We start from the raw sequence: 14840 nt of genomic DNA on the forward strand, positions 1-14840 counted from the left end.
AAACCAGCAGAGAACATTAGATGTTTTAGTTGTGCTACAAACTTTTCAGTGCTGAAACTTACTCGTTTGCAGGTACTTCATGGTTTTCAGAATGAAACAATCCGTCAGGATTTTTTAGAAAACTCGAAAACTCCCCAAGCAATGTAAATGCATACCAATCATGGTGCGAATTACACATGCATTGACTGATTGTTCCTTCGGGTCTTGGTAGAATGTTTTACATTATGAATGAAAACGCATAATATTCTACAATGCTTATTACCTATTTCACAAACCGCCGAAAACGATTTATGAAATAAATAATAAATGTTCTAGAATATTACACCAGTATTGTGTATGTTTTCATTTATAATTACACTTGGGCTTGCGTCTATGCAAAATGCTTGATGAAGAAACCAAGAGACTGATTCAGGCTGAGACTAAACATTAGTATGAGGTAATAGAAAGGCTGTTGTAATACAGTTCTTGCGGACACAAGGGTTGGCATTCGACGAACAAGAGATATTGACTTTAAAGAAAATAACGGTAATTTGTTGAAATTAAAAGAACACACTGCCATGCTTGATGTTTTGTTGAAAGAGCATTTGCGACGAAGTTCTTATAAAGACAATGTTTATTACCTCACTAAAAGTTATATTAAATAAACTCATCACTCTGTTAAAAAAATGCTTGCTGACAAACTTGGATCTCATTCAGACTTTCAACTTTAGTCATTTTTGTGATACCTTGACGTCAATAGCGTCAATTCTATTTTGAAATATCGTGCGAAGTTAAGGACTAAAAAAATTTAATAATGTTCTTATCCTAAGAGATAAATTGTCAGAACATGTACTGAAAAACTGTAGGAATTACACATAATTTTACTAACAGAATATTTATCTTTAGTGTCACATAAAAAAATGTTTTTTCGCTTTCAGATGCGCACACAACAATTTTTACATGTTTGTCAGTTTTCAAATACTTTCATCGCAAATTTTCTAAAATTTAACTACTTGCTCCGTGAGTTTTCTTCACGTGTTGACATACCACTTACGCAGTTACACAGAGACTTATATTTAAAATGTCAATATAATATAGAGGTCTTTTTTGTGTTTATGTTCCATTTTTCCCTACGGAAAAAGAAATAATTTGCAAATCATAGAATTAAAAAGTTTCATTATTAAAATAAAAAATTACACAGATTTAGTACTTTCATTCTTACCACTCAGTTTAAGAAGTAACATTTTTATTGACGCTGGAACAACACAGTAGATCTAGTAATTTCTGTTTTCACTAAAAGCTTTTAAACATCTCGGGTATTACCTTAAATGGAAATGAAATGTTTTTTCTTTAAACATATAACAATGGAATAAGATCCAGATATTTATTTCTATTATAGAGGAATCTCTACGCGGTAGTTATTTTGAAAGAAAAATCCACTTATTTTCACCATCACTAGATTTATTTTTAAAGGTCAACAAGAGCCCGAGGAAAGGCAAGTAATGTCGTATGGACTGATGTGTTGGTGGTTAGGGGATGGAGGGAGGTGACGTCGAATAATGTGTCGGTTGTGGGGAAAAATGTTGTCGGACAGACTCTAGTTAGGATAATATACAGAGTCATCTGTATCATAGGATATTTATGTAAATGTCATATTTTGATGCCACCAAGGCCTTTTTTTAAAATCTTATGGGACTTAACTGCTAAGGTCATCAGTCCCTAAGCTTATACTCTACTTAACCTAAATTATCCTAAGGACGAACACACACACCCATGTCCGAGGGAGGACTCGAGCCTCCGCCGGGACCGGCCGCTCAGAAGGCTTTCTTGACAATAGCATCGAATATGTGAATGTTCCTGTAATAGTGGGATACTGTATTGAAAAATTAAAAGTTAAAGTCAACGGTAAAATGATAATGTCCTTCTAAAAATACAGCTCATTTTCATTACGCACATGAAGAGCACGAATGAGCTTCTGATCGTAGCGAACTCTCGCAAGCCTCGTTCATTTCGAAACCACCAAAACGATTTGCCGAGCAGTTTCAACCACTATTAGGAATAACACTGTTCGTGATGTTCTGCTACAGAAACTTAACTATGTTTAGCAACAGTGGCAGTTTGTCTCTATATCCCCAAAAATACTCGCAAAAAAAAAATCGAAGGATCAAATTTGTAATTTGCAAACTGTAGGTTACTTTACAGAATATATTTCGTTTTTCACTAACGCCAAGTGATTTGGATAGCCTACAGTATATATCTTTTCAGGGTGCTAATACAATTCCTTTTTCATTCATTAGTCGTAGAGTTTAGCTGCAAGTATTTACTACAATTTGTTTTGTAATCTCTATGCGTCTATAGAAATATGGTGAATAGGAGATGATTACCCTAACTCTTGTTATAAATTGTGTGAGGGAGGGTTAGATTATATGAAATGAAAAGTGACTTGAGTGTAGCTCTGTAATAGATATGTCCTAAACATTTAAATTAAAATGCCCACTTGACATTACGATGTGCTATTCTGATTAGAAGTTTAAAAAATCTTAAAAATGCATGTAGTTGTTTAAAATAAACTCACAATCCTCAGATGGAAAATTGTGTATCGCAAAGTTTACTGTGAATTTCCTGTCAGTTCTACATCAAAGGCTTCAAAATGCTAACCACTGCAAATCTAAGGGTGTCAATGCCTTTCTTTTTATATTTGTATTACTTCTTAATGTACCGTTAAAAGCCGAGTCCGGTCTGAAATTCACTTCCCAGAGTTGTTCGTAGTTCCTGAGTAACTATAATTTCTAAAGTTCTTGCTTGCGTTGGTAAAGCGAAACGAAACAAAACTACACAACGACGCTTAACAACCAAAGCGAGTCGCAGTTGGGCACCCATATTGCCACACATCGCATGCCAGCCCTCAGATTGTCTCGTATTTCATTGCGGTCAGTGATCTGCTGCCGATCACTATTTGTCCACACGTGTGCGATCTACAAAGAGACTGCATCCCTATGTCGCGCGTCGCGGTACCCGCTTTTTCGTGAACTGGCAAGGTGGCGCGCAGACGCTACCCCCCCACCACTGCGCTTTCCCCCTCTCCAAGTCACAAGCCTTGCAGAGACGGTTATTGGCTGGGAAGCGCTCAAGGCCTCGCGTCACCGCGCCGCCTCAGTAAGCCAGCGGCTTTCGTAAAGAGAAGTGATGTAACTTAACGTGCTAAGTGGCGGTCATTCCTCCAACAGAACTGTCATCGTCAACAGCTATGAGACTAGCTACAGGTCAGTACAACCGGCTCGGCGCCCTCTTTGTAAATCAGTACATTTACATAGCCGGCTTTCTTCCCTGACGCACACCAGGGCCCGGTCTAAAATACGCAATGTCTGTGTTCGTGGGCGCACGGACTACCGAAGCTGGCTTATCCGGGGTACGTTGTTGTATTTAAAACAACACTTCAATCAGTCACAGTTTATCCGTTAAGTAGTTTATTGGCTCGGCCCATCATCTGACGGTTGCATAAACTACTCCATACCGTTATCTGAAGATGAGCTTAGAGTTGTAAATATTGTGGGTAAATCGTTTATTCGACGAAATTGTTACTACGTCTATAATACACTTATATTTCTGTGTACTAGTCAAGCTGTCACGTATAAGGTTATATTACTTTTATTTCTACGTGTGTATCTCCTGCTTTTAGTCTGCTTCAGTTTTTGTCATTACAACGCAGTATGTATAGCGCATAAGACATATTCGTAGAAAAGAGTAAAGACGAAAAATAAGAGCATTACCAGACACGGCGTTTATTTTTCCTGCAAGTACGTACTTCTTATTTGAGTCTAACATGCTTGTTTCTGTTGTCTACAGATCTTGTATGCCCTCTCTATGGGACGTTAACGCCTGTAACAATTAGCAAACGGGAAGTTCGTTTAGGTAATCACGGAAACCCATACAGTAGCGAGTTGTAGAAAGAGGTGAAAATAACAAACGGGTAGGTAAGGTGCAATTAAATAGATGAAAAGTGATCTTGAGGTATTGCGATGAAATCACTCACACTGAAAATTCGTGATTATTTTCACAGTATAGCTTTTTCGAGAGTTATAAAACCCTTGGTAAGGAAAACACTTTTCTTTCCCTGTTTGTCCAATAAATATCACAAATGACGTGGGAAATTTTTTTTCATTCAATGTTAATTTTTGTATGCGTCATCACTATTACATAGCTCTTTATTAAATTCAAATGGCGTGTATTGTCAACCAATGCAATAACCTGACAGTTGAGAGAAAAAAAAATCGAGACAATTTTTTCCTCGAGTTACCAACGGAACTCACTTCTCGAATGATGAGTGTTCTATAGTCAAAGACCAAATTATTTTAAGGGATAAGAACTGATCAGGGATTATCCTACGACAAATTTCATATCCTAGTCGAACGTACTATACGATATAAATGTGTCGATTTGCTGTGAAAATATAAAAGCGCGCGAAGCAGCATAATGTTATTGCTTGCTGCGTATTTCCGTGTTGGAAAACAGTTCGAGTGAAGGCTTTATTTGATGGGAATAGGCAGCGTTTCACATTACGTTCTCTTCATCCGTAATCGTTGCTCACTCGAGAGTAGTTATTTACAAAAGTGATGACAGCTGAAAATCACAGCAACACACCCTCCGTGGATCTTCCTGCCTTTTGCCACGGGCCTCACTATGAACAATAGCATTGTCGGAGAAAAGTCTTGCAGGAGCTTGCCGTGCTTCACATACGCGGTTGTCTTCCAGCTTCATTTTCATTGTAGGAAATTAAAATGAAATGATCATATGGAATTATTGGCCGGGAGACCCACTCTAGAAGTTTCGCCCGCATGGTGCTAGTGTATGGCGCCAATTCGGCGATTTGCGCGTCGCTGAAGACTATATGAAATAACACAAACAGCAAGTTCCCGAGCGAAAGAAATCTGCGGCACGGCCGGGAATTGAACCCATGGCCCCAGATCTGGAGGCAGCGATGATTAAGACTTTTTTGTCGCCTCTTTTGCTCCGTTAGCCAGTGATTCTGTGCGGATGTCGCGTGACATCTTTTAAATTCTATCGATGAAAACTTGTTACAAAAAGGTTTAATCAGTACGCTGGCCGAACACGCTGAGTAACCGTGCCGACTAGACCATGAGCTATGGACATTACAGGGAACTGAAAATTCATCATTTTCAGTAACAGTATGCGCTCTAAATAAAGTAATCTGAATCACCCAAATCTGAAAACTGAAACATTGTATCGTTTCTTAAACGAAGATATCCAGAAGTTTAGTGTTCCAACTCAGGCTGATCCTACCCGGTGTTACCAATTGTCCCGAATGCAGCGGGATATGCGGATTTTTGAGAAGTGGCATGACTCAAACATCTCAACTTTTGGATGTTAGTAACAATGGAAAATGTAACGCGTATTCACTTAAGAAAACAGTGGAATACATGAATGAGTTTCTGAAGGCGTTGATTGCGGTAATTAAGAATGCGGCGCGGCAGGAACTCAAGATCAACTAATGAACTAAGCAGCGATTTTCAAAGTGTGTGTATATCCAGCCACATGGGTCGTCTCTCACCTGCAAGGGGTCTATGCCAACGAGAAAAAATGAAAGGGATTGCATTAAATGCAGGTTACAACCAAAATTCCGAATTCTTATCATGGGGCTCCTGTGTAAGTTACTGTTCGTCTCATCAGCTAAGAGGATGGAACAACTATTTTTTCTCTCCCGCTCGTAACGTTCACCGATGTTATTTTTCTATCTCCACGCCCTTTGCCGTCCTCAGAGGACTGGAAAGAGCATCTGGCATTACCCGTAATGGGGTAGGAACCGCTTCGTCACTCAAGAGATGTATTAATTTGCGACAACACACGGCACAACAATCACTTTGCATCTTCTACCAACTCGCAAGTAGGGAGGCCTCGTTCATCTCTTTGTAAACTGGCTATAATTATGAATCTTAAAAGTTAAACGGAGTAAATGTGATGATTGGTACCAAGACAAGTAAATTTTTTTATCAAATTTTCTTTATGTATTTCCGTAGACTGCGTAGAGACTTGCCGATCATTAGTTGGGTTGAGAGGGTTGATTTTGATTGCTATATCTTACCACAATTACTAAACGGCTCAATTTTTATGCTGTGTCTTGCCATATTTACCTAAACAGCTCAATTTTTGTCCACAGGTAACTGATTTTAAACATGAGCAAATCAAATCAAAAAATTAGATATTACAGCGCTATATAGTGGAAGTTTGGCTGCATTCTATCACTGTTAGATAAATGATTACCTATATGCCTTTTATGCAACAAATTAAGCAATGACGCTGGAGGATCATCTGAGAAGGGTTTTTGATAAAGTTGCCAAACCGCTTAAAAATGAACACGTAAACAAACAAATAATTGGAAATCACTGACTGTGGAGATTTAAGGTGAAACCTAACAAAAGCGAAGCCAAGTATTGAACATTTCCTAATGAAGCATCAGATTCATCCATCCCATGAAAAGCATTTATAAAGCGTGTGAAAAAAATGAGATTGACAACGCTGTGAGCGATCTGGCAACGCTGTGTTCTACGTGTGTAGACCTGTGTGATCATCCTTTCCAGATGCTCAGTCCACAATTCAGCTTCGTACAGCGATCACGTGATTCTTGAGAGCACCATCACTGAAGTTGGGTTTTTTGTGTATTACGAATATGGAACAGCGGAATTTAGTGACGTTATATCAGGTTATGTGTTAAACTTGGGGAATCCATGAGTGTGATCTTTGAAAAGTTGAAACAGGCCTATGTGGAATAATCGTTATCAAGACCACAAGTTTTTCGCTGGCACAAATCATTTCTGGAAGGCAGAGGACATGCCAAAGATGAACCTCTCAGGGAGACCTTAGACTTGAAAAATCGACGAAAACTTCGAATGTATGCGTTCTCTTGTGTGATTAGACTGAAGTTTAACAATATCAACCAAGTGTTTTACAACGATGTCCTTGAAAGGCTCAGGCAAAGTGGATGCTGCACAAGACCACTTCCATCACGGAATTTCTGACTTCAAAAGGCATTCCGGCATACCTGTTGTTCCACAGCTGCCAGCTGCCCCCCCCCCCCCCCCTCCCCCCTTTCATTAACCTGATCTGATTCCTTGTGAATTCATTCTTTTCCCGAAATCGAATAATGTCCTTTTGGGGACTCTGGAGAACATTAAAAGGAATGCTACCGACATGTTAAAGGCCACACCAGTTGTCTTTCAGCGCTACTACCACGACTGGAGACGACGGCTACGCCGGTGTATAGTTGTCGAAGGGGAAAAAATTGTCTCAGAAAATAGAAACTCATATAGATAAAAAAATGTCTCATTACTTTTCTCACACACTTCGTATTTAGGTACTAGTGTTACTACATTTGCATTGTGTGTCGTTGAAGCAATAAATCTATAAAGCTTGACAACTTCTTTTCAAGTTTTCACTGTACAATTTTACAATTAAGCCATTGGAAGTGAGCAGCACTGCATCAGCCGCCAAGAAAAACGTTTGAAGTTGACGAATTTGTAAAAAAATCAGTATTTGAAAGGCAAGAGGCCTACCCAGAACGGAAAGAATGGCAAACGGTCAAAGACAGTTTGGCGACCTCTGAACTGAAAGAAATCTCAGCGGAAGCCCCAACTGTATATTACGACACCACTCAGCCGCGTAGCTTCCAATGTTGTATTACTGTCAGCCCGCCGCTGCTTTCTGAAAACTGTTCAATCTTCTCTCCTCTCTCCCACTGACTGGCAGCGATTTCTGATCAATAATTCAAGAACAGTCTTAATCGCATTTATTATTGTTACAATACCGCCAACCGGTTTCAGCCCGAGCTAGGGGTCATCTTCTGGGCGTTTACACCATTGGTCGACTGTTGGTGGTATGCATAGTTTCCTGCCGTTATGTAGACAGGAGTGACACCACCAGCAGCCGACCAATGGTGTAAACGCCCAGGAGATGACCCCTAGGTCGGGCTGAAACCAGGTGGCGGTATTGTAACAATAATAAATGCGATTAAGACTGTTCTTGAATTATTGATTAATCATACTAATCGCTGCTTCTCTCCACAACCATGATGTCCAAGAAGAGTTTTCTGATGCCGAACCAGTTACTTGTGCTGAAGTGTGTAAGACATTTTTTATTAGCAACCTAAGTTTCGTACTCTGGATGAAATAGAACTGTACTTCCGACTACAGTTGTTCCAATGTAACAGCTTTGTTCATTATCCAGGTTGTTTGACAATTCCTATTAGAAGCTTCTAGGGATTGTAGAAGAGACAATAAATAAAGCTATGATACGGAACCCATGCTAGGAAATGTATGTCGAAAAATGTATCATTTGGATGTAAAATAAGTTTACTCTCGCCACACGGTACGCACATAGCGCAGGCAGTCATCTCTAACCCGTGTGTTGCACACGAGCAAGTAAAATGGTAGACTGTGCAACCGGCTTTCGTCTGATATCGACCGATTAAATATGGAGCGAATGAAAACTCTGTGCTCCGTACAGGTCAGTTTGGCATTAAGAACCGTTGGCGTCAACTCGCAACCAGATTATCAACTTTTAGCCTGTCCTAGACCTCGGACTGCGCTACAGATCAGTCAACCAAATCGATCGATTTCAGCCGAGCACCAGTTAGGCTGCGTTCACAAGAGCACCGACAACAGTTGCCAGAGTGGTCGCCCGATAACATCGGCCGACAACTTTGTTACAGCGCGTCCGATCTCCTCAGTCAGTTTTGGTGGAGTAAATGCAAAAATATCAAAAAATGCCAACTAGCTCTGCAGATGACGAAGAAATTGAAGAAATGTATGATGAAATAAAAGAAATTATTCACATTGTGAAGGGAGACGAAAATTTAATAGTCATGGGTGACTGGAATTCGAGTGTAGGAAAAGGGAGAGAAGGAAACATAGTAGGTGAATATGGATTGGGGCTAAGAAATGAAAGAGGAAGCCGCCTGGTAGAATTTTGCACAGAGCACAACATAATCATAGCTAACACTTGGTTTAAGAATCATGAAAGAAGGTTGTATACATGGAAGAACCCTGGAGATACTAAAAGGTATCAGATAGATTATATAATGGTAAGACAGAGATTTAGGAACCAGGTTTTAAATTGTAAGACATTTCCAGGGGCAGATGTGGACTCTGACCACAATCTATTGGTTATGAGCTGTAGATTAAAACTGAAGAAACTGCAAAAAGGTGAGAATTTAAGGAGATGGGACCTGGATAAACTGAAAGAACCAGAGGTTGTAGAGAGTTTCAAGGAGAGCATAAGGGAACAATTGACAGGAATGGGGGAAAGAAATACAGTAGCAGAAAAATGGGAAGCTTTGAGGATGTAATAGTAAAGGCAGCAAAGGATCAAATAAGTAAAAAGACGAGGGCTAGTAGAAACCCTTGGGTAACAGAAGAAATATTGAATTTAATTGATGAAAGGAGAAAATATAAAAATGCAGTAAATGAAGCAGGCAAAAAGGAATACAAACGTCTCAAAAATGAGATCGACAGGAAGTGCAAAATGGCTAAGCAGGGATGGCTAGAGGACAAATGTAAGGATGTAAAGGCCTATCTCACGAGGGGTAAGATAGATACTGCCTACAGGAAAATTAAAGAGACCTTTGGAGATAAGAGAACGACTTGTATGAATATCAAGAGCTCAGATGGAAACCCAGTTCTAAGCAAAGAAGGGAAAGCAGAAAGGTGGAAGGAGTATATAGAGGGTCTATACAAGGGCGATGTACTTGAGGACAATTTTATGGAAATGGAAGAGGATGTAGATGAAGATGAAATGGGAGATATGATACTGCGTGAAGAGTTTGACAGAGCACTGAAAGACCTGAGTCGAAACAAGGCCCCCGGAGTAGACAACATTCCATTGGAACTACTGACAGCCTTGGGAGAGCCAGTCCTGACAAAACTCTACCATCTGGTGATCAAGATGTATGAAACAGGCGAAATATCCTCAGACTTCAAGAAGAATATAATAATTCCAATCCCAAAGAAAGCAGGTGTTGACAGATGTGAAAATTACCGAACTATCAGTTTAATAAGTCACAGCTGCAAAATACTAACACGAATTCTTTACAGACGAACGGAAAAACTAGTAGAAGCCAACCTCGGGGAAGATCAGTTTGGATTCCGTAGAAACACTGGAACACGTGAGGCAATACTGACCTTACGACTTATCTTAGAAGAAAGATTAAGGAAAGGCAAACCTACGTTTCTAGCATTTGTAGACTTAGAGAAAGCTTTTGACAATGTTGACTGGAATACTCTCTTCCAAATTCTAAAGGTGGCAGGGGTAAAATACAGGGAGCGAAAGGCTATTTACAATTTGTACAGAAACCAGATGGCAGTTATAAGAGTCGAGGGGCATGAAAGGGAAGCAGTGGTTGGGAAGGGAGTAAGACATGGTTGTAGCCTCTCCCCGATGTTGTTCAATCTGTATATTGAGCAAGCAGTAAAGGAATCAAAAGAAAAATTCGGAGTAGGTATTAAAATTCATGGAGAAGAAATAAAAACTTTGAGGTTCGCCGATGACATTGTAATTCTGTCAGAGACAGCAAAGGACTTGGAAGAGCAGTTGAATGGAATGGACAGTGTCTTGAAAGGAGAATATAAGATGAACATCAACAAAAGCAAAACAAGGATAATGGAATGTAGTCTAATTAAGTCGGGTGATGCTGAGGGAATTAGATTAGGAAATGAGACACTTAAAGTAGTAAAGGAGTTTTTGCTTTTTGGGGAGCAAAACAACTGCTGATGGTCGAAGTAGAGGGGATATAAAATGTAGACTGGCAAGGGCAAGGAAAGCGTTTCTGAAGAAGAGAAATTTGTTAACATTGAGTATAGATTTAAATGTCAGGAAGTCGTTTCTGAAAGTATTTGTATGGAGTGTAGCCATGTATGGAAGTGAAACATGGATGATAAATAGTTTAGACAAGAAGAGAATAGAAGCTTTCGAAATGTGGTGCTACAGAAGAATGCTGAAGATTAGATGGGTAGATCACATAACTAATGAGGAAGTATTGAATAGGATTGGGGAAAAGAGAAGTTTGTGGCACAACTTGACCAGAAGAAGGGATCGGTTGGTAGGACATGTTCTGAGGCATCAAGGGATCACCAATTTAGTATTGGAGGGCAGCGTGGAGGGTAATAATCGTAGAGGGAGACCAAGAGATGAATACACTAAGCAGATTCAGAAGGATGTAGGTTGCAGTAGGTACTGGGAGATGAAAAAGCTTGCACAGGATAGAGTAGCATGGAGGGCTGCATCAAACCAGTCTCAGGACTGAAGACCACAACAACAACAACAAGGTGGTTAGGTTAGGTTAGAATCTATTCTGTGCATGAAGTAAGACAGATTTGAATCTCCTAGGGTGGGATGGATACCATTACGCTCATGTACTTGGAGATGAGTGATACATTGCGAGTTTTGTTGTTAAAAAGACGCCTAATGCTTGTGAATGAGCTGTATCTGTCTCGCATAGAACATGGCAAGTACTGTACACTCTGTCCTCAGTTAGAGGGATTACCAGACCAGTTTTACGATTATATGATATGAAGAGAGAAACGTTCTCTCACATACGCAAGATGATTCGTTGTGATCTTGAGAAGCAAGGATACAATGTTTCGCTGTATTTATTTGGAGTTGCACAGGCATACGTCAATTAACCTTTAATGACTGTCGAAGACAAGCATAAAGTTTAGAATAAGATACTTTGAAGACCACATACACCATATTTGCAAACCTCATATAACATATTCATCACCCTGTTGGCATAAAAACGCCAGTAAGCAGTAATAATAATTTGTAGACAGCTAATACCCACCATCTACCACAACCACCTCCCCGAAAAGTTCATAACAGTAACGACAGTATAAGCAGAAGATACGCCACTTTTCTGACTCGACAGATTATTTTTGAGTTTCTAATAGATTTTGCGTGCTTATGTTATCCAATAAAATTGAGATTTCAGTCCACAGATTCCGAACAATATCCCGATTGTGATAGTTTTCATTCTCAGGATGCCACAACATTCTCCTTTTTGGACTAAACCTAGCAGTTTCTCATAGCCCATAATCCTTGTGTGAGAACGCAAATCGATTTGACCGAAGAAAACTGATCTTAATTTCAAAGTCTGTACATTCGGAAGATGAGATCGACTACACTGTCGCTGTGCGCCTAGTGGCGTACTGGTTTGAAAAGATCGGCCTTTTTCGGCCGATGTCCGTTTTCGCGGAATCCACCGATATCGGTGCCACTGTGACGGGAGCCTTATACCGTACTCGTTTTAGCGACTCACGTATTGTACACGAGTTGCTATACCTGATGACTGTCCGTTGCACTAGGTTTGAGGTGTGATCAAAAAGACACTGAATAATTTTATTAGACACAAAGTAATAAGCTTACATGGAATTTGATTTAATCTCCTTCAATGTACTATCCTTGACGAGCAATGCTCTTATCGCAACATTGAATCCATGAGTGGAAGCATTTCTGGAAGGCTTTTTTGGAAGGGCGTTCATCTGCTCTGTCGTGACTCTGTGTCAGGAATAGTGCCAAAACGTTTTTCTTTAAGCACGGTTTTAATTTTTGGGAAGAGCCAGAAGTCGCATGGTGCAAAATGTGGTAAGGCGGATGTGATAATACAAAAACCCTTTTCCGGCCAAAAACTCGCGAATCAAAAGCGCGGCGTGGCACGGCGCGTTGACATGAAGAAGGTAACCAGTGAACCACTTTTCAGGTTTTTCTTCGTACATCGTTTCGCAAACGTTGCTGCACGCCCTTGTGAAATTCGGCGTTTACAGTTGTTTCCCTGGAACGAACTCTGATCACACTACGCCACCGGTATCGGAAAAATGAGTATGCCATGGTATTCGATTTTGACTAAAGTGGCTTTTTAGAGCGAGGAGATTCACTGGTTTCCCATTGGAAACTCTGAATTTTCGTCTGCCATACCCAAAGATCTAAGTTTCATCTCCAGTTATAGTTCTGGACATGAAGTGAGAATCTGAAGACGATCCTTTGACTGCGTGTAGACTGACACACGATTTCCCTTCTGTTAATCACTCAAAAGACTGAACAAATTTTGCACTCACCTGTCTCATCAGCAAATTATCGGTTAATGTTTAGCACGTACCCGTACGAAATGCTAAGTTCTTCGATAAGCTCTCGAATGTTTGAATGAACTATTTTTGCCGCTTTTTGCACGTTTTCTTCTACACTCCTGGAAATTGAAATAAGAACACCGTGAATTCATTGTCCCAGGAAGGGGAAACTTTATTGACACATTCCTGGGGTCAGATACATCACATGATCACACTGACAGAACCACAGGCACATAGACACAGGCAACAGAGCATGCACAATGTCGGCACTAGTACAGTGTATATCCACCTTTCGCAGCAATGCAGGCTGCTATTCTCCCATGGAGACGATCGTAGAGATGCTGGATGTAGTCCTGTGGAACGGCTTGCCATGCCATTTCCACCTGGCGCCTCAGTTGGACCAGCGTTCGTGCTGGACGTGCAGACCGCGTGAGACGACGCTTCATCCAGTCCCAAACATGCTCAATGGGGGACAGATCCGGAGATCTTGCTGGCCAGGGTAGTTGACTTACACCTTCTAGAGCACGTTGGGTGGCACGGGATACATGCGGACGTGCATTGTCCTGTTGGAACAGCAAGTTCCCTTGCCGGTCTAGGAATGGTAGAACGATGGGTTCGATGACGGTTTGGATGTACCGTGCACTATTCAGTGTCCCCTCGACGATCACCAGTGGTGTACCGCCAGTGTAGGAGATCGCTCCCCACACCATGATGCCGGGTGTTGGCCCTGTGTGCCTCGGTCGTATGCAGTCCTGATTGTGGCGCTCACCTGCACGGCGCCAAACACGCATACGACCATCATTGGCACCAAGGCAGAAGCGACTCTCATCGCTGAAGACGACACGTCTCCATTCGTCCCTCCATTCACGCCTGTCGCGACACCACTGGAGGCGGGCTGCACGATGTTGGGGCGTGAGCGGAAGACGGCCTAACGGTGTGCGGGACCGTAGCCCAGCTTCATGGAGACGGTTGCGAATGGTCCTCGCCGATACCCCAGGAGCAACAGTGTTCCTAATTTGCTGGGAAGTGGCGTTGCGGTCCCCTACGGCACAGCGTAGGATCCTACGGTCTTGGCGTGCATCCGTGCGTCGCTGCGGTCCGGTCCCAGGTCGACGGGCACGTGCACCTTCCGCCGACCACTGGCGACAACATCGATGTACTGTGGAGACCTCACGCCCCACGTGTTGAGCAATTCGGCGGTACGTCCACCCGGCCTCCCGCATGTCCACTATACGCCCTCGCTCAAAGTCCGTCAAATGCACATACGGTTCACGTCCACGCTGTCGCGGCATGCTACCAGTGTTAAAGACTGCGATGGAGCTCCGTATGCCACGGCAAACTGGCTGACAGTGACGGCGGCGGTGCACAAATGCTGCGCAGCTAGCGCCATTCGACGGCCAACACCGCGGTTCCTGGTGTGTCCGCTGTGCCGTGCGTGTGATCATTGCTTGTACAGCCCTCTCGCAGTGTCCGGAGCAAGTATGGTGGGTCTGACACACCGGTGTCAATGTGTTCTTTTTTCCATTTCCAGGAGTGTATTTTGGAAGTTAATGGACGTCCCGAACGTTGTTCTTCTACAGACTTATTTCCGATTTTAAATCGTTCGTACCACTGAAGTCTTCAGAGTTACAGCATTATCGTCATACACCAATCTCAATATTTCGTGAGCTTCAGTACTTTTTGCAACTGGAAACAGAACTAAGGTTAACGCGTTGTTCGAAATCCATGGTGCAC

The 14840-nt window shown here is 41.6% G+C and overlaps 1 protein-coding gene across 2 annotated transcripts in view; it reads left to right on the top strand.

Moving 5' to 3' along the window:
- Positions 1-3125: 3125 nt before the first annotated feature.
- Positions 3126-14840, top strand: part of LOC126203003 (glycoprotein-N-acetylgalactosamine 3-beta-galactosyltransferase 1-like) — a 184420-nt gene continuing 172705 nt past the window's right edge. For both annotated transcript variants that reach the window (XM_049937201.1, XM_049937203.1), the window contains exon 1: positions 3126-3242. In XM_049937201.1, coding sequence (XP_049793158.1) covers positions 3227-3242 — 16 coding nt within the window. In that variant the 5' untranslated portion in view covers positions 3126-3226. The remainder of the gene's footprint in view (positions 3243-14840) is intronic.

Source organism: Schistocerca nitens, chromosome 9, assembly GCF_023898315.1.
Source record: "Schistocerca nitens isolate TAMUIC-IGC-003100 chromosome 9, iqSchNite1.1, whole genome shotgun sequence".
NCBI classification, from domain to species: domain Eukaryota; kingdom Metazoa; phylum Arthropoda; class Insecta; order Orthoptera; family Acrididae; genus Schistocerca; species Schistocerca nitens.